This window comes from Antennarius striatus, chromosome 21, assembly GCF_040054535.1.
Source record: "Antennarius striatus isolate MH-2024 chromosome 21, ASM4005453v1, whole genome shotgun sequence".
In the NCBI taxonomy this organism is placed as follows: domain Eukaryota; kingdom Metazoa; phylum Chordata; class Actinopteri; order Lophiiformes; family Antennariidae; genus Antennarius; species Antennarius striatus.
Genome location: NC_090796.1, coordinates 12665648 through 12689907, shown reverse-complemented (window position 1 = coordinate 12689907; position 24260 = coordinate 12665648). Strand labels below are relative to the sequence as shown.

The following is a 24260-nucleotide window of genomic DNA, read 5'->3' as shown; positions in this document are numbered from 1 at the left end:
AGCCAGCGCACTCCCTGTTTGTGCAGTATCTGGTTATTCATCACACTGTGGATGTCATCATTTTCATAAGTGACACTGAATAAAAACCTGTGACATGCATCAAACTGAGGTCAATATATACGTAAGCTCAAACATGAGTAGGAACTAATATATTGATCTTGTTGTGACAGTTGTTGTGACAGTCTTCACTGAATTGACTTCTCTTTTTTTAATCATTGATCACATCTGAACCTGATGTAAGCAGTAGGGATGCACTATATTGACAGCAGGGAAAATTTGATTGGATATTGATAGGATGTTACTAAGTTGGATTCTTTAAATTGTTCGATTTTCCCATTGCAGACAAAAAAAAGTTCCTTTTTCAATGTGACAAGAAATAGAATTTCCATTTTGGTGTGACAGAACTGAAATAGCCTGCAAAAAGCTCCAATTGCAACCCACTCCGTCACATATGGGGTGAAAATGAACACTGACTGTGAGCCAGACATCTCACTCCACATCGGTGCTGGACCTCAGCAGTGATCTTGCAGCGAATTGGAGAAAAAATGAGCCGAGTGGGGGCTTTTCAAGCAGCAGAATAACACCCATGGAATAGTATAGTGATGCTTAAGACACATTACATGTGAGTGTAATGTTGAGGTGGCAACTACATTTTTTGCCAAAAAGGGTATCAAATCTTATTTATTGGCCAATAATATGCTGTCCTGCATATCATGCATCCCTATCATGCTTGTTTTTTTATTTTTTCATACCGTGTTGAATTTAAGACCCGCTTTGTGTAACGTCATCCAGTATTGATGAACCCATCTAGAACGGTCTGTTTCATTATGTTGTCACTGTACACTTCACATCCTTTCTTTTGTCTCTGCTCTGGCAGATTCTCTCTGCAACTTGGACATTCCCATCATTAACGTGGACCTGGACTTTATTTTCGACTTGCCACACATCTCCCCCTTCAGGAACTCGGTGGCAGTGGTAGAGTCGACAAGCAACGGAGCGGAGTCAGAGGAAGAGATTGAGAGCACAGTTCTATGACGCCGCTAAATCAAACGCTACTGCTGCACTGTCACGCTCAAAACTCCCCACAGCCATTCATTGACCGTTCACGGTTCCAGATGCATTACTTCAACCTCACTTTGGATCCCGTTGTCACACCTCACCTGTTTCAATCCAGAGTGAAGGATTTATCAAATTTAAAATAAAGAAAAAGAACAAAACAAAACAGCAAAATACCTGAGAGAAATGTACTTGCTCACTAAAATTACATTCGTTAGTGACGATATTGTCAAAGGACTAATATTTTGACATTTTATGTTGGCTGAAAACATGTTGTTTTTTTGTTTCATTGGGGTTTTTTTTGCCTTATTTGATTCACTTGCAATATTGCCTTTAACTTCACACATGAGAGTGGAAAAAGGCTGCTGGGAGGAATGAGTGCTCTTTGCTGCTGCTTCTCAAGAGTGAATTTTCGAAAGGAAGAAGAACACTGTTCTGTTCATCCGTCCATCCAACATATAGGCTTTGTCCCTCTTTCTCTCCCTCTTTATCAGTCCTCTCGAGTTTCGTCCTTCGCTCCGCAGGGGTGTCATTTGAAAACGCCTTTTGGCAAGTGGTGGCAGCAGCCCCTGAATCTTTGTCCCATCTGAGCGGTCACTGTGAGTGTGCCTGTATGTGTGTGTGTGTGTGTGTGTGTGTGTGTGTGTGTGTGTGTGTGTGTGTGTGTGTGTGTGTGTGTGTGTGTGTGTGTGTTTGTATGTGTCTGGTAATTGTGCTACATGATGTTGCACTGTTGTTGTTGTGGAGCATAAACAGGAATGCATGTTTTAGACATTTAGGAAAATAACTAGGAATTTTTGCAAAGTTGTTAAATGCCCAGTCACATTCTGTAAGTACACACCATTTGATCAGGATATCAACCACTGAATATTTATTGTTTATACTGTATATTTTCAGAATATATGGTTTGCTTAGCATTATCAAATCAGATCATATTTTCTATGTACAGGAGAGCTATACTGGTACCATTTCCTCCACATAAGATATAGATAGTTGTCAGCTATTAAATTTATGATATATACTTTATGAATGATAAAGAAGAAAAGGATGGCTTTTGCCATTGCGAGGAGAAGAGTAGACTGGAAACTCCATGTGATTACACATATTTATTTTGACAATGAGAAAAGCAATGTGCAATTTTTCATTTTTCCGTATCATTTAAGGACTAAAGCCAGATTCCAGGACGAGGAGCTGAATCTACAGAAAAGCTGTAGTTTGCAGATTTGATATGAAGTGTGCCACCAGAAGATATGCCATAATTAATAATTATATTCAATTCAGTTAGTAGCAGCAGCAGCAGCAGGAGTTTTGTTAATAGCAACTGTGCAACCAATCAGAGCTCCTGCTGCTACCACTGTGGGTTAATCTCCATGTAAAGATGTACTGGAGCTTCCTGTAATGGAACAAAAATTATTTTTATTATTTAGTTTATTCAAAATTACTGAGAACATCTGACTGCTAAAGTCATGAATGAATAAAAACAGTAAAGCTGTGGTGCAGAAAACAAATCAATGATCTAAAAGAAACTAACAGCTACAGAATCGTCTGATGTTAGCCAGTTTTATTTTGAATACTTTATGTGAGAATGTGTATATTTATCAATTTATTGACTTATTATAAAGCAAAAACTATATTGTCTCTCTGATGGCACACTTCAGTCTTCAATAGACATTAATTGCTGGCTCAGCTGAGCAACAGCATACAGGCACAAGTTTAAATTTTTGGACTCTTTGTATCACAACATCCCATCAAATCATATGAAAGAAGTGAAAACGGTCAAACTTTTTTCCAGAAAATGTAACCATATAACTGCGGCCTCACTGTAGAAATAGCTTCTTTTTCTGACAGTTCTGTTTCAGTTTTAACCACCTCCCCATTACAGTTTATGGGAATCCTGCCTGATGATGCTGAAAGGTATATTTATATGTGATTACTGTATTTTGAAGAGAGTATTTATACAGATATATTTCTGAATAACTTTTAATGGGTATGAAGGATTGTGTTTGTGTTCACTACATACAAATCTCAACCTAGGATTTAAATAAGGATAAAGACGACGTGTGAAAAAAAAAAAACATCAGAAAACTGGCTGACAGCAGTAATTCTATTTTCCCCTCATGGTGGGTTTTGATGTCATATATAAGACTTTTTTTTTTTCAACCACATCCAGTACTTGCCCACACATCCTGCATCTGTATCGACAGATCGGTTGTGGGATCCATCAGGGTCTCAGCGGTGTAAAAGAGACTCTACAAGGAAATTGCGTTATCATGTCTTCTAGTTGAACTCTTTTCTAGAACATTACAAATGTCCTTAGTTCAATAATGGTACTTAAACCAGAGATCTACACCTTGATGTTCCTGTGATATATATTCAACATAGGTGTTAAAGAATGCTGTAATTTTAAAACATGTAAAAGAAAATTTTTTCAACAATTTAGGGCTGAAACATGCATATTAATTATTTTCTTAATCATTTGGTATATGAAATGTCAGAAAATAATGACTACTCACATCACACTTTCCTTCAGTGATGTCTATATCTGCTTGTTTTGTTCAGAACAACTAGAATCTATTGTTTCTGTTTTTGCAGTCTCACCAGACAAACAGTAAATCCTCATGGCATAGAAACTCAGACAAAGGCATTAGGCAGGTTGGTTTTAAATATCACATAAAGAATTATCTGAATACTTGTTGATGAATTTCATGTCAATCTGATAAAATCCAGTTTTAAACAGATCCACCTGCTGAGTTCAAACCATTACTTAATAAACTTCTATCACCAGTATTTATAATTTTAATATAAAAAAATGACCAAAAAACATTTTAAAAAATTGATGAAATTTGGCTGTGCTGAGGTGACCCGTCCTGTCTTTGTCTTGATTTTTGTATTACACTGTGCTGCTCCAAGTTTTGTAAAGAAAAAAAAAAGGGTTCAGATTAGCGCTTGTACATAGAGTATTCATCCAACACTTTAGTAACAATAACCAAGTCAAGCAGACAGATTCCAGAGACAGGTTCCAGTATTACAGCTTTTACAGCATGCCCTTGGAGCTCTAATATACAAAGGCCTTTTTTGTACACGAGAAAGTGGAATGTACTGGTGATAGACAATGTTCACCTTATAGGTCGTGATACAGGTGGATTGTTTGTGTAGTGGGCATCGTTTCAAGTGAAGAAGGAGGTGGGTGTACTGATTCGACATTGTCCTGTGTGAAACTCGGCCGCATGCTTTTAATCATGCCTATGAAATATGTCTCATCTTTGGTCCTATATAAATGTGAGTGTATTTATTTTTCAAAAGTGACTAGAACAAACTTTATTAAAGAAGAATAATTCAGGGCTGCCCATATTTTCTTTTTATTAGTCAAACTAACAAATTTACTGTTACTATTTTCACCAGCTGTGCTCCGTTAATACAGTTATTCCATCCTTTTCGCTGCAAGCAAATGAATGAAACACATCTAGCTACTGTCTGAAAATCACCATTCTTCAGCTGATGATGATGTTCTGTGCCCAGAATACTGTGTAGTTCCACAAATAAAATACTTCATACAGGTTTGTTTCCACCCATTCAGTCTGTAGATTACACTGTGGTGCATGTCGCCATTGCGAGAATATCTCATGTCATCTTTATTTATTTATTTATTTTTGTGGCTTAAGTTCCAAGTAATGGGGGCCAAACTAAAAAGGGAACACAAGTCAGTGAGGAATCTTTCGAAACTTAAAGGTTCTTTGTGTCAAACGGTGGTGATGCTGTGGACTTAAAAGTTTGGAGTACAGAGGAAATGCCTTTTCTTGGACATGCTATCTCCCAGCCACCCTGGACACAGTGTACAGTAAGAGATAAAATGAACCTCATCCGAATGTTGGAACTATTAAAAATGTTTTTCTATTACTTGGACTCTCTGCTTTTGTTGTAAATGGTGTTCAGTGTTATTTCACTTAGTGTTATAGGAATGTCACTTCAAATGGCGAGACAAAAAAGCAAGGAGAAAAGAAGAAAACCCAAAGAAGTACGGTATTTTAAAAGCTCCAGCGCCGCTTCTTTGTTAGGCAGCCTTTGGTCACATCCGAGGTGCTTCAGACAAAACCAGAGACATTCTGTAGAGGCATAAAACACATCATTACATCTATGAATTGCAAGGTAAATCAAAGTTTAAGTGGCTGACCCTGACAGCGGTGAATTGCACCCGGCGTGCAGACCTCTGTCGTGACAAGCTGTGCTGAAAACCGCTTCAAACAGCTTGACGTCAGTTGTAAAACCCTCCAACATGCAGTGGTCAAAATGTGTTGTGCTTCAAAAAGCATCATGCAGGACACACACCCAGAGTTCAGATATAATGGTAGATGTCAATTTAATGATTAAAAACTCAGCAAGAAACATTTCATTGCACTTCCACAGGTATCACTCTCAGGAGTATTTAGGAGAGCTGCAAAAAGAAATAATCCACATGAAAACTGCTGACAGCACGTTTTTTGTTATTCAGTGGAAACTGATTCTGGAAAGAAATGTTGTGTCTGAATGTTATTTTCACTGCTGAACACAACCATACGCATTCATCTCAGTTATATTGAGGGTTAGAAGTGCTTTCTATGGTGATTTTTTTTAAAATCTTGTTGTACTGGCCCTTTAAATTATTGAGTTTGTCTAGTACAGTGGCATCTTTAATCCTTACCTTTAAACTTGTTCCAAAAGTTAAACTGAGTTGAGGTTGTTGCTTCGTATAGCTTGTCCTATTGAAGGATGAGAATATAAAACAGCGAAGTGGGTCTTTAAGTGAATCTCCTGCTTTTGCTTTTTTTTCTTTTCAATGACTTAATTTATATCAGAAATCAACATGATTAAAACTAAAAATGCAGGCAGTGTAGTGTATGGACCTGCTCAGGGAGAACACCCCTATGAAATCTATTAGCTTGAATCGCCCATGCCCCACCTGTTCAGTCAGTTCACTAGATTGACAGTAATTACTAATAACTAACTAAAATAATTACTAATAAGTGCAAAAAGTGTCCAGTAGTTTTTGTATAGTTCTGCTAATCAGTAAACGAACAACACGGGTGAAAAACATGACTTCTGTAGAAGAAAAAAATAAAGACACAAATCTATTCCTAAAACGTCTCGAGGGCGCTTCTTACCAAAGTCCATGCTGATGTTTAGCGGGGAGTTGTACATCTGTAGGTGTTGTTGTGTGGTCATGAGGTCATCTCGAGCCAAAAGCTTAAAGAGGACATTCTGAGAAACAATCAGCTCCGGAGTTCTATCCAGCGCCGACCCTGGAAGAGCCTAACAGTGCATCGACATAGTCATAGACTTCCTTTGATTGCATAAGGATGGCTTCGTGATTGTAAAATGTGAAGAATTTTGCTCAATCTACATAAATATTAGAAATTTAAAAAAGTAAACGCACCATTCTATGTGTTTCAGTGTATTCCCCCAGTTTCTTCAGTGCCGCCAGGACTGTGCAAACCAGAGTCTCTGTGGTCTCTTCATCTTCCTCAAGTCCCTTAGCCCCATTGTTCCATATCCTTTGATCTGTGATGACAATCTTCACCCAACAAACATGAAGTTAGGATTACACCCAAAATAATATAAGAAAAAAAGACAGTAAAAGTATTAACTTTGTGAGGAATGATATAGTATGATGATACTATATCATTATGTATGATATAGTATGATATCAACCAAATGTTGGCAAACTTATAGCTGCTCCGCGTGCGTTTGTTGGTACAAGGCTTTACTGAGACACTTAGATTTATAACCTCTGTTTTTGTCTCATATTACTGAGACCTGAAAGATGAGAAGTATAAAAAGCATACCTTGTAGCTCCACTGCTGGAACAACCTGATTTGTGGGTTGTGTGCCAAGAACATAACCTTGGGAGCTTCCAGGAAGGTGCTAAAGGAGAATAGAGAGCATTATCAGCAGAAGGTGAGACATTTTTAGACTTTTTTCCGACTATATGAATGTTCCTCGAAATACAAACAATAACAGAAAAGTTGACTGCCATATTTGTTTGTTGCTATTTATTTGTTAACAGGTAAATGAACCTAATTTATGGGAAAAAGCATGAGAATGAAAAAGAAGCTGAATCTGTATAAAAGGTATTTAAACGTAAATAAGATTATTTTAGCAAATTTGGTGAATCTTGTGATGTTATTGAATTATTTCCATTAATGTCAAAACCAGAATACATAAATACAGTACCTCAAAAACCTATAAAATACATACAATAACCCCCCAAAACACTCTCAACAGCCTCATGAAGAATTCAATTTGAAGCTGGCCAGTCACAACCATCACAAGCAATTAATGATGACTGATTTTTTAAAATTTTACTTTAATTTAGTGAGTATAAAGAAGTAGTGAATTACACGAACACAAGTAGTTTAACTATTTCTTGACTTTGGCTCATCTTTACTTTTGCAGACGAGTTAAAAATGATTGAAAATGACTACATGTTTCATTACATCACAACATATTGTGCTATGGTGTTCATCTGTCCAATAAGTGAGCAGCATTACCAGCCTGGTTGTTGTTGCATGTCTTTCAGTACAGATGTCAGAACCTCTCTAGATGACTGGAAGAGAGAACCACATAAAACTATAAGTGCTAAATAAAAACCCTACTCAATGATGGATGCTAAGAATATTTATTTGTAGTGTGGCTTACTTCAACGATGCAGAGCAAGCAGGATGGATAAATTAAGAGCAGGCCGGTCATATGATCCCTGACAAACTGCTTACTCAGTTGAAAGTGAAGTTTGTCATAATGAGCTGCAAGGAAACAAGCGGCAAAAGGAGAGACTTGTCGCCATATAGTCCACCCTTTTATTGGGGAGTTTATATTCTGACTTTTGTCAAAGAATGCCTGCAGCAACAGACACAAAGAGCTCTTACAAGGATGCTCTTACTTTCATATAGAGGTGTGAAAGCTATTAAAACAAGCCTAAAGAGACAGCCTTACACTGTTCTCATGGCAACTGCATCACGTTTTTGTGCTTTAAAGAGGCGGAAAACTGCTAAAATGTATGTTGCCTCAAACTCCAGTGTGTGGTTATCAAACAGAATAGATTCTTTTACATATTTTGATTCCCCCTGACAGAAAACTGGATTAATATGTCACAAATCAATATAGTCATTAGCATAATCGTAACAAATTCATGTCGAGTATTGAGCTAAGCTCTAAAGTAATTGACTGACCTCCCAGTTCCGTCCTGTCAGCAAGATGTTGGGGAAGACGAGCGATCACTATCAGTCGCTGCAGCACAATCTTCTGTAAAGAGAGTAAAGAAAATAACAACAGATAGTCAGTAGAGTGTTTGTCATATTACACAAAGAACAGATCACTATTACTAATGAATTTTATGTACAAGGCTATATTCAATATATGATTAGTTATTTCATTAGTTTTACATTATTAAATAAGTAAAACTAACTTAATGGCCTCATGATTTGAAGGTGCTGATCAGATTAGCCCTCATCATTAAAACTTTTCTCTCCTCTTCAGTATATTAATTTTGTACAAACCACATCTTCTGGGTCCTTCCTATGCGCTGTAAACGGGTGAAATAAACTAGTCCTGGTTTCACCTCTTTTCTTTTTCTCTGCTTTCATTTCCTCCATCTGAGCTGTGTGCCAACAGTGTTTAGAAGGCATATATCCTAGAAACCTATTGTTCCTGGGATGCTATAAAACCAAGTCAAGCACTCTGCTTCAATCACAGACAAGCACACACACAGGAAGTACATGAGTTTAGTACATCCTCTTAACTCAAGGAAGGAAGGCCAATAGGAGGAGAACTATTTATAGGAAAGGCTGAGGACTCATCATTCACATTAAAAACTTCTTTTGGTCTAAAGCTGCTGCCATGGCTGTCCCCTCTTATGATAAGTGAAATCACATGGACAAATGGAAATCACAAGATTTACAAGGAAAATAATTTTACATGAATTTTAATGTCATCTAAATCATGCTATCATGTGTTAACCTTTCCTGCATTGTAAGACACATCAGATTATCTTTTAAATGGAAAAAAAATGGAGGCAAATTAGTTCCCTATAAATTGTACTAATGTACTCATGCAGTATTTGTAATTTTGCACTACTGTATTTTATCTAGATGGTAAATGGAAAGTTTTCCAAAAATTGTTGATATATATTTGCAAGGTTTTACAAGCACATTGAGACCCCTGATTCTCTATTGCACCTAATTTATTTGATAAATTGAGTTGTGTTTTCAAATCAGTTTCCTAAAACACATAATTTTGTATTATTTGGATTCACACACAACTTTATTAGTGCCTCAGTGAAATCCACAAGCTGCCCAGCAATATGTAGATGAATGTTCCACGTTTATCAGCAGTAATTTGATGCACACTAAGGACATTTCTTTGTGTTCTGCAAATATATGTTTGTGGTAATATTTGATTTTAAAGTAGTTCAACGTTTGTTTTAAAACTCTTTCCTCTACCACAGAACACACTGAGTTGGATGTGTGGTTATTTAACACTATGGTTGCTTCACGGACAGCTGGGATGGTTCACACCACAGTTATCCATAATAACATGAGCTACGTCAGCCGGACACTGTAAAAAGTCTGCAGCACAAACCTCTCTGACTTTCCCGTGAAACACTTCATACACTGTCAGCGTGTTTCCGTCCTGCTCCTCTGAGTTTTGCCAGGATTTACAGGAAAGGCTTCTGACTTTATGTGAAGTAGCCATGATGGCGTAACGCGGGGTCTCCGTTGTCTGTGGGGTTACCGTGGCAACGATCCCACGTCAAGACGCGTTTGTGGTCAGGAGAAATTAAGGGGTTGTCGGACAAGTCAAACTGCTACCCAAATATAAGAGTAAAAACATGAACGTTTTAGTTGCTGTCTTAAATGTTGTGGAAAAAATACAAAAAGAAAATAAATACAGCAATATATAAATCGGACAGTGGGATTTGATCCCATAAACTCAGATTTCTGAGCTGAACCTCCAGTTGCCGTGGGCTGGTTTGGAATGTGTATTTATTGGATTAACAGCCCTGAGGAGAAACCAGAACATCATGACATCAAGACTCTTCTTCATCCTCACTGTGGAAGAAGAAATGGAACGTGTCCCAAAGTTACCACAGGTGGAGCAAACATGACCAAAATATACATATAACCTGGTTGAGAACCAATTTCCCACTGCCATGACAACCTGGGTGTGTCCTCTCATCCTCCTTCATACCTATGATCAATTTAGTTCACCTGTAATGCACGTTTTTAGAGGTGACAACCCACCAGACATGTGGAACACATGCAAATTCCTGTGTCTAAGAGAATTTGACAGTTTATGACTCTTCTCACTTAAAAGTCCCTGCACGTCTTTATTTGCACGGTAACAATCAAATTTCAAAAATTATGTAAAAACTCGTCACCAGATTTTGGTCGCACTTTTCTCGTGAAATTGAATCAAATAAATTTCCTGTTCGTTTGATGCTTTTATTTTGAGCGACCACCGGACATGAACGTATATTAGTGACACTGCCCTCCTGTGGTCAATAACTGTATTACATTATTTTAGCTTCACTCAGTCTTCGTGTCCGAACCCAGAAGAACAATCATCTACTTTACCTTTAGGAGACTAGCGAGAAGGGATAGGGGCTACTGATAGTTAGCATTTAAAGCAGTTTCACGGTTATATACATTTCAAATAATGAGTCATATTTAAACTCCATTGCTGATAAAATATTCAGAAGGCTCTTGATAGTAAATGCGTTTGATACCCTCTTGTGGCCAAAGTGAGGAACTACATATGCTTCATTTTCATTTGATCGCAGACGTAACACAATGCCAGTGTGTCTGGATGAAATATTCTAAGTACACCTTCAGAAAATCATTTTAATGTTACTTTACATATCCTAACAACTCAAATATCACTATGTATTTTTTTACTTGATAGATAGAAGGAAAACTTGTTAAGATGATCAAAACAAATTAAAATATTTCCTTCAAAGTTGGAGTTAATGGGACGCTTTTGGTTCGTTGTAAATGGACAATCATTTATCATTTCAGCATACAACATTTTTGAATAAGTTAAACCAACAATTAAAAGCTGTGACTCCTGAGGTGAACTCAAAAACCATAAAGAACACAAAAACACAGAAACAAAGCCAAAAAAAAAAAACTCTGAAAGAGAGAAAATATAAGCAATATAAGACATGCATGCTTCATATCTGTTAAACTATTCCGTGGAAAACTACACTGCCTGTGGGTTTGAGAGGACTATAATTTCACCTGTGCTATATGTCGTGTATATATGGTATATTTGACAATAAAGTTGACCATGACAAAGTTAATTTGAAAGACAAGTCAATAATGTCTTCTAAATGTTATTCTACGTTCTTGAAGGACCTGTAATCATGATGCCCTCTTGTGGACATAGTAGGTAACTACAAAGACATTGAAATAAAGTTAGACGTTGTTAGATTGTCAATAACTTCCGGTTGTGACTATCAAAATAATTTTAATCGCGGGAACTAAAACGTGTTTGACCCGCCCATGTCAAAACACAAAATTTTGATATTTCATGATTTTATATTTCATATGATATGTCAGCCTACCTTGAATGTAGAATATGTCCTAGAACGTTAGTTAGATTTGTTGTTAGTTCATCATTTGTGTTAGAGGGTGCCTGCTATGTTCTATGACCGCAAGAGGGTGGCAGCAGAGCACCCCAGTATGGAGTTAGGTTGAGAAAGCTGTGATTTACTAATACGTGTGACTGAATGTGAATGTTTAATGTGATTATTGTGTGAATATAATGTTATTGTAATTACACACAAACCACTATGCTATCCTTGTGGGTAACCTGCTGGCATGCTGTGGTGTTGTTGGAACCTGTGTCCCTGTGTTGATTGTTCCCCGCAATCCATCCACCTCGACTCCTGAGGCATTCCTTATCCAACCAGCATAGCAGGGTGGTCACACATATATTATAGGAAATTGATTTATGATCCTTGATCCTTACAGGGTTCAATAAAGCAATAAGAGATATAGATTACATGTTCATGCATGTATATGAAATATAAGTACAGTACATGCATATGTGTTTGTGTGCGTGAGTTACAAAGGAGGATTAGGACCACTGGAAAATACAAGGTCCATATTGTCAGAGAAAAGTCAGAATACCTCATCAGAGGATGAAACAGGGACTACTAAAGGAACCTGACTAGGGTTTTAACATGCCGAAATAGTCTACACACCTCTACAGGAAACCACCCATGACCCCTGCAGCTTTTGCACTGTTGCTAAATGAGTAGTTCAGGCAAAACATGGAAAGCTGCACTGAAAGTGACTCTCTGGTCAACTCTGGGTATTTCTCAACGACTTCCCTTTCTCTGGCCACTCCAACCAGCTCTGACTGGTGTACAGTACAGTATGTGCGCATGTTATGCGCAGGTTCTGTGCAGTAGTGAAGCTCCTGAACGCTACACCGTCACCAGAGGAAATCCACCCTAAAATTATTTTCTTTAAATTAGGACATTTAATTTATTCATCCCAAATTGGGAAAGTCGTCGTTCCAATACAGATTTTTCAGTCTAAAAACGAGGAAATAGAGGTTGTTCACCGAAATGAATAAAAAACAAACAAACATTAATTTGATAATTGACTTTTTTATATAGCGTATCCCCTCTTTTATTGGAAGTGATTTTAAATTAGAAAGATTTTTGGGATTTTGCTAAAAGATATGTAGGAACAGAAGAATATACTCTAGATTTTTGCCACTCCCATAATAACCATAATCCTCAGTAGAGGTGAAGCTTTAAATAACCTGGAGAGATGACATTTCTATTTAGGGTGTACTCTCCATTAAAGCCCTACTGAGACGAGCGACCAGAGATCACCAGGCAGGAGACGAGCCCGTCCGACCCAGCAGCTCCCATCAGGGACCACAATGGACTGATAACCCACTAGATGGGGCGATGTTCAGGTACTGAATGCAATCAGTTTATTTTCCTTTATTTTTGACGGAGAACCATTAAGGCTAAAATCATAGAACCGACGCGTCGCCTGTGCGCTCCGGGGCTTGTTCTCACACCCAGTTCTGACAGCTGAGCTCAGCATCATCTCTCCGTCACGCTGATGTCACTTCTGGGACCAAATCTGTCGGATTTTACCATCGATTATTACATTTTACACTACACGCATTTAAATATTCTGTTTTGTCAGATAGATGGTTGTGATCAGCTCAAGTGAGTGACATGATCATGTTCAACAGGGTCGTTCTTGTTTGGACTAAATCTTTTTCACTAGAAATGAGGTTAAGAGTATATTTGCTTATATTATAACGTAAATCTGCATTAATTGAATCCACAATAATAGATTATTTAAAATCTATTATTTCAACTCACAGATCAATCTGTGAGTTATGTGAAATATACAGTATATATATAGGTATATATGTATATATATATGTGTGTGTGTGTGTGTGTGTGTGTGTGTATATATATATATATATATATGTGTGTGTGTGTGTGTGTGTGTGTGTGTGTGTGTGTGTGTGTGTGTGTGTATGTTTTTTAATTAAGAAACACTAAGCCCACGTTATGATGCTGTCAGATAGGCTTGTGTTTCCATTTCTCTAGCTGAGTTTCCCCCAGGCTTTCAGTTGATGGCTGACTGTAATCTGAAACTGAAATATTCAGAGGACTGCAGAATGAAATATCTGCAGTGTGACACACTGTAAGAGTCACTGATTGTGAGAGCAAACTAGAATTCTTCACGGTCTGTTTGCCTTAGCTGTTGGTTTCAGTCTGTTTCTTCATTCCTTTTTAGTTTTAGAATGTAGTTTATTCATCAAGTACAACTCAACTCTGTCATGTATCGTTGAGTCTTCAATTTGATTGGTTTCATACGTTTCTTAATACTTTATGCTGACCTAATGACAACTACCTGACAACCTTTGATAGTTAATGTACCACCTAGTAACTGACTGTTGACTCATTGACTGGACATTAGGGTTACAGGTTAAGCATCCGTCTTGTTACCTTTTGATTTAACAACAAATGGCAGGACAAATCAGTTTCACCCTGAGCAATCATTTTGTGGAATACGTAGGTTAAGAGCCTTTTGTTGCTTTTCCTTTTCATCTGCAGCTTTGTGAAACCTGAAGCAGCAAATGAATAAATGGCAACAGTTCCATTAGTTACTACTTTAGGCTTTGGTCATGGTCCCATCTGCTGCTGCTCACAAGTGCTCATGGTTTTAATTCCATTTCTCACAGAAATTAATGTGGTGGAAAAGGCATGTGACTTCCTCTGAGAACTGCATTTTATTTTAAATCCAACTGATCAAAATGAAAAACAATAAAATATGTTTCAAATAAAAACTCCAGTTATTTTTCACCTGAATCCGAATGATAACTCAAATGACAGTTTATGTGTGCTGCAGACCCGCCTAAAATGCAAGTTTTCAAGGAATCTGAAGGAAACCTATGTCACTCTTGATTCACAGCTGCATTTAAATATTTTTCTAACATTTCTAATCCATCATAATCACTTTTGTGTCTTTATTCCTTCCTCTCCAGATTTGTTTGACATGGACTCTGATATAATCCCAGATTTTTCCTCTAAAGATGAGGAGATTGACTTCTGGAAGGCTCTTTCCCTCAGGTACAAGAACAGGTACGTAAACTGGCTCGCATTTTGATATTTGTCACCTTCGGTTCAGTTGTGACTTCAGTGTTTATTTTGTGGTCTTAATTCCACTAACCATCATAGTGAGATGTTCAGCCGTCACTTATGGGCGTCTACATGCTTATGTCCACTGCATTTGCATCACAGACATTAGAGATAAAGTCGAGGTGTGATTGTAACATGATTATCCTCTTGCATCTGTGGGAACGCGAGTTCACAACAGCCGGACTACAACACCTCAGGAATGTCGGATCTGTTTCATTGGATTTCAGTCACCCATTCTCATGCAATTATTTAGAGTCCAGTGTTGACATATCCAGTGACACATTTGAAAGAGTTTGATGGGGGCAGTCAGTGAAAGCTCCGGTGATAACCTCTCCTTTTGTCCCCTCAAAGCAAAGCCTCAAGTTTCACATAAAGCATAAAAGGCTCCCCTGTCTCTTTTGTCCTCCTGTATGTGAATGGGGTTATGTAACGTACAGCTGCTGTTTTGTGCAGTCGTGGCTTCTCAAGTCTGCTAAAATTAGCTGGTCCTAACTGTGATTTAAGTCTCATCCTCCTGTGGTAAAGGAAACAAGCTCAGGCTTCCACCCAGTTATTTAAGAACACACAGACAAGGAGCTTGAATGACAACATTGTGGTTTGTTTCTACGTGAGTAGCAGATGTGATATAAATCTGTTCTTCTGTCGCTCCAATGAAGATATCACCATCAGTCTGTTATCAACTTAAAATCTAATTGCAGCCTGAACAATATGAAATTTTATTTTCCTGACCTTGGAAATAACAGTTGACTAAATGATTTCTCCTCAAGGCTCAATTATTGGCTGTTCTGGATCTTACTATCATATTGGAATGTCTTCTCTTGATTTTTGAATATTTTTTTTCCTTTCACAAAATTTAACTTTTTGCTAATATTATCCCATATTCAGTCAATCAATGAATCAATCATTAACAGACTACAATCTATCAAATCTACAGTCATATCAAAGCACTTTTACTGAAAGAGAAACCCTCTAGAGCAAGAATGATTGACCGCAGTGGGGAGAAACTCCCTCATGAGGAAGAAACTCCGGGCAGGACCGACCCAGACTTTGGAGGGCGCCCATCCACCTTTATATTGCTAAAACTAATTGTGAAATTTGGCGAGAAAGAAATCTGCAAGTGGTATGGCAAAAAAACAGAAGTAGTACTCCCTCCCTTAGGGTTGTTGATGAGGGAGCGTCAGCCTGCAGGCAACCTTTTCCAAGCAGAAGCAGTTCAAAGATGGAGTGATATCTCTACAGGCGTTAATAAATGGACTCCATGGCTCTCTGCCACCTCAGGCACTCCAGGTCACATGATGGTTGGGTTCATTACCTTTAATATCTTTAGATAGCTGTGTGTGTGTGTGTGTGTGTGTGTGTGTGTGTGTGTGTGTGTGTGTGTGTGTGTGTGTGTGTGTGTGTGTGTGTGTGTGTGTGTGTGTGTGTGTGTCCAATGTTATACCTTATATAACCTCTACGTCATGCTAAAGATGTTCAGTGATCTCAGGCTCTGTTTCTGTCTGTGTTTCTGCTCTGAATGTAAAGTCATCTCAGCGTCTGTCCTGTGGTTTTGTTGTTTATCCACATCTTTGATCTAAAGTTAAATTAACAAAATCCTATTTTTTTAAATTGATCACAGATAGGTCAAAAAGATTCGTTTGGTAATATTCTATATTTTTTATCGCTAATAAAGGCAATGAAATTGTTCAGTACTCCCAATACTGAAGATGTAAAACAAATAATTAAATTTTTAAAAAATGCTGAGTAATTTCCGGTCCATCATCATAGTTTCATTTAATGTTATTAAAACTGTAGAAAATAGTGCATTTGAATATTTGTTCGGGACTATTTGTGGTGGATTAATCCATTTTTGGTGTATTTCTTAAAAATTTTTTGCAGCAAGATGTGAAATACTGATTATAATAATAACACTTAGAAATATATAAATATTTTCCCCAAAATCTGCATCCCAAATTTCAATGATCTAACTTAAAATTGCTGGTTTTAATTTCCACATTTGATCCCTTATTCTTTGTCTTCAGTAACATCAGAAATTGTGAATATCAGGTTTTACTTTTTGTTTATGTTGTTGTTTCTAATTTGCCTCCTGTTCTGTTTGTCTGCAGCTGCCAGGAGGCCCACGAGGAGCTACTGGAGTTTCAGGAGGGCAGCAGGGAGTTGGAGGCCGAGCTGGAAGCTCAGCTGGGCCAAGCCGAAAATCGTATGAAGGACCTGCACTCTGAAAACCAAAGACTCAAGAATGAGGTGGAAAATCTCAAGGTAACGACAGAACCAATGACGAAAATCATCTCCTTCTCCGCACCCGTAGACAGGATGTAGAACCGATCCCATGCTGACCGTTAGAAGACCGCAGCATCGATACATTGGCCTTACCAACACCTTCAGTTCTTTACCAATACATATCTTCTTCATGTGCGTGTAACCTTGACATGAATAATTGATGTTATATTTGTAGCCATCTTGTAACATCAGTCATGTATGAGTTCAGTCTGTGGGGAGTGAGGACCGACGCTCCAGAAGCTGCTGCTGCCCTGGATTCAGTTAAACTCACTACTTATTTATATTTTAATCAGGGTTGAGGTCTTGTGACTATTGAGATTAGAACTGGGTTAAAACAAAGGTTGATGAGACAGAATGATCATTCGTGGGCTTTTTTCCTCGGCATTGCCTTGGAGAAGCCGTCTGTGAATGCATGTGCAATCTAAATGGTAATCTTACTGCAGAAAGCTGCTGAGGTATGTTCTCATTTCCTCACTTTTCAGCAGACAGCTGTACTGTACAGTATATTGTTTATACCTATATTATGCATCAGGTTTTGTCTACTGCTCTTATTTTTGCTCCATAACTTATAAAAAGCAGTTGGTGCATTTATATCCATTTATATCCATATATATTATATCCATATATATCCATTTATATCCATGTTTCTAGGGGGGATTATAAAAATATATGCCTAGACGTCTGTTAGGCTTTAGATTAAACTAAAGACACACACACACACAAACACACACACACACACACACACACACACACACACACACACACACACACACACACATTAGTGGCGGTGTCTGGGCCAACATTGTTAACATGTAAAATGCAAACATTCTTACAGTACAGTATATGAAATACCACATCACGGACAACAAAATATTTTGGATATTTTAGGGGAACATTTTAGAATCCTTTTTGTTTCATAGAGCAGAAAACATATCATTAAATGCAGTTTTTAAAAAAAAATCTTAAAAGGAGACATGTTTATCTTTCATACGGTATTTTCCTGTAGCTCGGATCTCGAGGTGACTGTACAAGAACGCTACAGCAGGGAATAATCTAATTTTAATGCACTGACAGAGACTCGGGGAATGAAGAGTGGCCTCTTTATGTTTGACTGTATCTGATTCAAACTCCACAGCAACAGCAAATGTAGGTCAGACACCGACAGGCCCATTGGTGCTTATTGAGCTGGCTGTTTGAAAGCAGGTGGATATATAGGTCAAACACAACTGCTGGCTAACAGGACAGGAGGAAAATGGTTGACAAACGTGAAGGCAGTAAACGTCAAGAGCTGCTACAACGTGGCCTGAAATGCAGATTTCCTGCCTAGTTAAACGCATGACGTCATCTTCATTCATTGATCTCCTGACCCTGTTTTCAGGACAAGTTGGAGGAGCAGCACTCTCAGAGCTACAAGCAGATCTCCATGCTGGAGGATGACCTGGGCCAAACGCGTAGCATCAAGGATCAGCTCCACAAATATGTCAGAGAGCTAGAACAGTCCAACGATGACTTAGAGAGAGCCAAAAGGTCTGTCTGAGATTTTAATGCTACTAAAATTCTCTTTATCATATTACGATACACCCCAGCACAACACAAACAGGTGCTCGCATACGAACCCCAACCTGGCTCCAGGGAGGGGCCCCAGTCGTGCCTGGGGGAAAAAGTCCCAGATAATGTAGATGACTTCTGTAATTTTAACTTTTTTTCCCCAGAGCCACAATCGTTTCTCTGGAGAACTTCGAGCAGCGTCTGAACCAGGCCATAGAGAGGAACGCCTTCCTGGAGAGCGAGTTAGATGAGAAAGAGTCACTCCTGGTCTCCGTGCAAAGATTAAAGGATGAAGCTAGAGGTGATTATTACTATATTTTACTAATGAACCACACTGTTCGGCACTGCTCTGGCTCATTAAAATCCTGCTGATGCAGTTCCTTTTATATTCAATGAGATGTGGGGAAAATATCTGTGTTGTAGAAATTCTTTTTCCTTCTGGGATGAGCTACAAATTTACTGATTTATTTATTTTAATCCCTATAGACTTGAGGCAGGAGCTGGCTGTGCGAGACAGACAGTCGGATGCGACCAGGATGTCTGCTCCAAATTCACCCACACAGGACAGCGTGAAGATGGACACTGCTGTTCAGGCTTCCATCTCTCTGCCTGCTACCCCACTGAGCAAAGGTCTGGACAACGTCTTTGCCAACCAAACAGGTGAAGCTGCCATCCATTCATCCATCCAATCAGTACATTTGGTCTCCCTTATTATGCAAGTACAAACAGGGATATCTGAAGGCAAACATTCTTTTTAAAATTTGAAATTTGAGCAGATTTTTGGCCAACATGCCTTGTTCGAATGTGGATCAGGATTAAATTTGATGAAAAGGAACACATTTTCTTCTCCGTTCTCCTATCAGTGCTGTCAAATGGATACGGCAGCAATTCACCATTGACTCCTTCTGCCAGAATATCAGCGCTCAACATCGTCAGTGATTTACTCCGGAAAGTAGGGGTGAGTCATTCCTTCTGAGGCCCTGTTTCCAGGTCTCTCTTCTCCCTTTCTCTTTACACGATGATCTTTATGAGGAAAGCTTCTTGTTTATATCCTTTCCAGGCTCTGGAGTCAAAGCTTGCTGCTTGCAGGAACTTTGCGAAGGACCAGAGAACGAGAAAGGCTTATGCCCTTGATAACAGCAACGTGCTCAATGCAAACACAGCCAACTATGCATTCCATACATCGTATTACGACAAAGCGTAAGTGAAAACAAAACCCACCTATCCTCCCCATGCCATCATTGAGGGCTTATTATAATCGTATGTCTGATATGCCCAAAGACTGAGCAGTTATTCACCAGTATCTGAGATCTATCTACGTTTTTTTTCCTCGGCAGGACAGAGATGGTCATATTCCCTGCATTGATTTTTGGGTAATCTCAGCTCCTCCACCTGTGGTTTGGGGAAATGCATGCAACTTTTGGTTAAAATGAACTTTTTTTCTGTCAAGCTCACACAAATAACTAACTGGGTACATGATGCCCACTGTAGTGGTGGTAGTGGTGTAATGGTAATGGAGTCTTTCTGCTCTTCAGCACTTTTATAACCTGGTAGATCTCCTTCCTGTGAATTACTACGGTGGGATGTTTTCTTTGGCGCTTGATCATACCTTTAATTCTAATTAACAATGTGAAAAGTTGGTATGTTTGTGTTAGGTCTTTGTATTTTGGATTAGTATTTTTTACTTTGAGCAGGACTCTGAAGAGCCACGACTCAGGATTAAAATTCACAGTGAGGTCATAGTCAAACAGTAATCTGCAAAAGAAACCTGTTTAACCAGTCAATCAGGGCAAATCCTTATCCTTCCCGCTCTCTGCATTTTTAGCAACACACAAATAACTTCTGGAACACGTCATCTCTAAATAGAGGCTGCAGTGTCTTTTGTGAATGAGATGGGTGAGTTAATGACTGATGGGGTCAGTGCAGGGCTGGAGAATGAACAGTTTCTGTATAGTGTTGATTTTTAAACATCATTTCAGGAAACATAGTATTTTTTTTATTAATGTAATTATTATTATTGTTATTATTATCATGCTAGATCCGCCACAGAATTATGTTTCTTTTAGAGATAAATGTATCAGAAAAAGGTTTCTTAGGTCATCTTAATAACATATCCCAGGTCTGGTTTTTTTTCTGTCACCGTGTGTGTTTGCATTTTCACTTGCATGCATTTGGGCTGACATAATCCATCTAATTTTCTAATCTCTTAAACTGAAGTATGTAAACATGTTGAATAATGTTTGATTTACCTTACCCTAACCTTAACCTTACCTCTAACCCCACCACCACCGCTTCCCTTACTCATGTCATTAGTTATATTTGACTCCTGGCAGAAACAGGGTTGTAATAGAGTAATGGGTAAACTAACGCAGGAAAATCCTTTTTTTTCAGCAAGAACATGAATGGAATGACATCCGGTGCCCTGACAGCCATCACTGTACCTCCTACTTCCTCCACCCCAGGCTTAGTGCCACTCGCTGTGTGACGGTAATCCTCAAAATCAAACTGAACCCACTTATCCTGGAATCGGAAAATTATATTTGGAAAAGTGAAAGCTGCAGACAAACAGACCCAAGCAGTCAACACTGTAGAACAATTAATGTACTTTTAAACTGTTGTTCCAAATACTCTCGTGCTTCTTTCCTGATGTAGCTATAATACCTGTATACTGTATATTTTATGTGTAAATGTGTCTCGCCTTTGCTCACTGGCTTGTACAAAGATGGTTCACCATCTGATCTTGGCACACTGAAAGATTCCTAGAGGATCCCACTTGATATATGAAGTGTGTTAATCGTATACTCTACAAAGGGAAATGTTATGCAAATAAAATGTATCCATAGTTAATTCTGATGACAGTTTACAAAAATTAGATCTCATTCAGTTTTTACTAGCAATAACTATTTATTGCTTTTGATCACTACTTGATCTGAAAACTGTAAATTAGGGGATTCTATGTGTCATTGTAGTGTTTCCAACACACCATCTACCCTCTGAGCTATGACATGATGCAAAAAGGTTTGGTCATATTGATCGGTATTTATAGACAGCCATTAACTTAGTGCTGTCAGTGTTGAGACTATATAACCATCAGTCTTGTACTATGTTGTTTTATCTGTATTTTTTATATATTTATTATATAACCACAGTTCTGGCCACATAAGGAAGTGAAGCACTTTGAAATTTTTGTGGATTTTAATTGATGTGCAATAATGCCTGTTGTGTGTGGGTTTAATTTATTTCAGATATCTTTTACAGTGTGTTTTAATAAAAGATGTAATTATACTCTACCCGTTATATTTAACAACTTAAAATTGATTCTTGGTGTTCAATATTTGAGATTTGCAATTACGTTTTTGCAATGAACGTAATTGCAGTAAATTATTGCACTGAAAATCTTAACTGTTTCAGTGCTAATAACAAAAAGATATTTGTTTTTACAAATTTAATATATATGTTTTGGACTGTTGGTTGGGCATAAACACAATTTTCACAATTTATATGATCGATATTCACTGTAGTTAAATTTTATATACCTGTACTGGGATTTTACAAGAAAAACATTTGGCGAGTTTATCATACATGTACTTCATTGTTACAATACCTGTAATTGGCTATATGTTTACAAATTAAAGGTATAATCCAATAACACTTTTTGATATAACACTAAAAAATTATGAAGTGATTATTTTTTACAGCTGATACATCAAGTTCATGATGTTACTTACATTTTCAACACATATCTAGTACTGATGTATTTTAAGACTGGGTCTTCTTCCACATTTTCATCTTGAAAGGATCTGATTATTTTGTCCACTGCTGTGCATTAAAGAATTCATGGTTATCTTTTTTTTTGTTCCAAGCAGCTACTGAATTATTTCCTGTACCACATGCAAATCAGATGTCTTTAAAAATGTGCTTGACTTGTGGACATCAAGTCTGCATTACATCATTACTGATGGAGTTTAACCAAATTACCACTAAATGATGATTAAGTGCTTGGTCCACTTTTAGTCATTTAAGAGTTGTTCATAAAGTTTGTATGTTGAATATGTGCTTGCAAGAGGAAATAATAAAAACTCTACAATATGCATTTGGAAATTGTCCGAAACAAATATGAGCAATAACGGATTTCTAGCTAAAACTGATTTCATGCAAAATACTAGTGGCCCTTTATTTTTAAGATAAACACCACCATCTGGTGGAAAACAAACGTAAGTGCAAGAATATCAGCTGATTAAAGAATGTCCTTTTCAGCACTTTCATGCACTTTCAACATTAATATTCACCCATCAAGAACAAAACCAAAGATACACTTCCAGTTCATTTGTGAATCATAGATAAATGCTGTGGTCTTCATATTAAAAAACAATTACACGCAAGACAGTTATTTCCACTCATGATTATGCTTCACTGGAACTTTATGGTTATTATTCAATAAATCCATGAAAGCAGGACTTTAACAAATTATCGTCCTTCATTTTCAAAATGATATATTTACACAAGTGAGTCAGGATTTAAACAATGGTATTAATATCTGCAGACATGACTAACTTTGTCTTCACCTCCAATAGAAATGTGTCATCAACAGTGAAATTAATGACAGTTCAGATTGTGGCTCAGGGTTGTTCAGAAACGTTGCTCCTTTCTTTCCTCTTCTTGGCCACCTCCTCTATCAGCTTTTGCCTCCTTTCCAAGATCTCCACCAACCTAGCATCGTTGTGTGCTTGCTCCTGGGCCCTGAGGTCCTGTATATCTTCAAGGAATCTATGTCTGAATGAATGCAGAAGCACCATATTAAGAAATGAAGGAATTCACAATAGGGCACCACTTAACATATAAGAACAACATATAAAACAACGATGCACCTGATAAAGCATTCAGTTTTCAGTGTGGTTCAAAATAAGAAAAAGGGGCCACTTATCACTGTCAATTTATCTATTGTTAAATTATTATTTCATTTATTATCATCTGCAGGACTTTTGATGACATACCAATATGAATTCCAGGCGATGCATTATAATTAAAATAATTTGCTAAAGATCTTGTTTTTGCTTTATAGCTCTACATTTCTACTTTCTTTTCTTAGGCTAAATATTCTTATTCTTATTATTTAACAGAAATATGACACATACTGTAGTTATAGATAATTTTCTGCGTCTAGCTGCTGAATGATATGTATAAAATAAAATATGATCTTTAAATCAGACAAATTATTTCAAAAGCGTACAATCGTCATACCTGTGATAGAAAGCAGTGGCTAGTCCGACAGCGATTGTCCCAAGCAAAATCGGCTTCGTGAGTCGTTTTGTAGCGGACAGCTGGTGCTGCTTCATTGTAGCTGACGTCCAGTGTCGTGGGTGAGGCGAGAATTACACGCACAAAAGTAATCTAGCGACATTAGTTACAGCTGACCTTTCTTGTGACCATTAACTTCTCTATCTGGTCGTACCACAACTCACGTAGCACGACTTCCGGTTCACAAGTTTGTGAATATAGATTCTATCAATTTATTATATAATCTATAAAAAATCCCATAAAACACGATTTTTTTTTTTATTTTGTACGCGGATTTACAGTATTTTCAAGTAAAAATATAATTTTAAGACGATTAAAATTTAGCGGAAATCTTATTCGTAGCGTGTTTTTGCACGGACAAATT

The 24260-nt window shown here is 37.7% G+C and overlaps 3 protein-coding genes across 5 annotated transcripts in view; 2 read left to right on the top strand and 1 right to left on the bottom strand.

Moving 5' to 3' along the window:
• Nucleotides 1–4953, top strand: part of LOC137588625 (rho GTPase-activating protein 44-like) — a 53842-nt gene extending 48889 nt beyond the window's left edge. For both annotated transcript variants that reach the window (XM_068305789.1, XM_068305790.1), the window contains one exon: nt 878–4953. In XM_068305789.1, the coding sequence (XP_068161890.1) occupies nt 878–1035 (158 nt within the window). In that variant the 3' untranslated portion in view covers nt 1036–4953. The remainder of the gene's footprint in view (nt 1–877) is intronic.
• Nucleotides 4954–5027: 74 nt separating this feature from the next.
• On the bottom strand, nt 5028–8721 carry tex47 (testis expressed 47). The gene is made up of 9 exons (XM_068305791.1): nt 8586–8721; nt 8259–8331; nt 7729–7832; nt 7581–7636; nt 6876–6954; nt 6467–6604; nt 6195–6342; nt 5735–5792; nt 5028–5159 (listed from the first exon to the last, which is right to left on the bottom strand). The coding sequence occupies exons 1-8, from the start codon at nt 8712–8714 to the stop codon at nt 5755–5757; spliced, it is 765 nt and encodes a 254-aa protein (XP_068161892.1). The 5' UTR covers nt 8715–8721; the 3' UTR covers nt 5028–5159; nt 5735–5754.
• A 4172-nt stretch (nt 8722–12893) lies between these two features.
• On the top strand, nt 12894–22612 carry ndel1a (nudE neurodevelopment protein 1-like 1a). 2 transcript variants are annotated; one of them, XM_068305185.1, is made up of 10 exons: nt 12894–13020; nt 14617–14713; nt 16876–17029; nt 18429–18577; nt 18763–18899; nt 19085–19258; nt 19462–19556; nt 19659–19798; nt 19936–19971; nt 20990–22612. In XM_068305185.1, the coding sequence occupies exons 1-10, from the start codon at nt 13005–13007 to the stop codon at nt 21081–21083; spliced, it is 1092 nt and encodes a 363-aa protein (XP_068161286.1). In that variant the 5' UTR covers nt 12894–13004; the 3' UTR covers nt 21084–22612. The 2 variants fall into 2 exon arrangements, with proteins under 2 accessions (XP_068161286.1, XP_068161287.1); XM_068305186.1 differs by lacking the exon at nt 19936–19971.
• The last annotated feature ends 1648 nt before the right edge of the window (nt 22613–24260 follow it).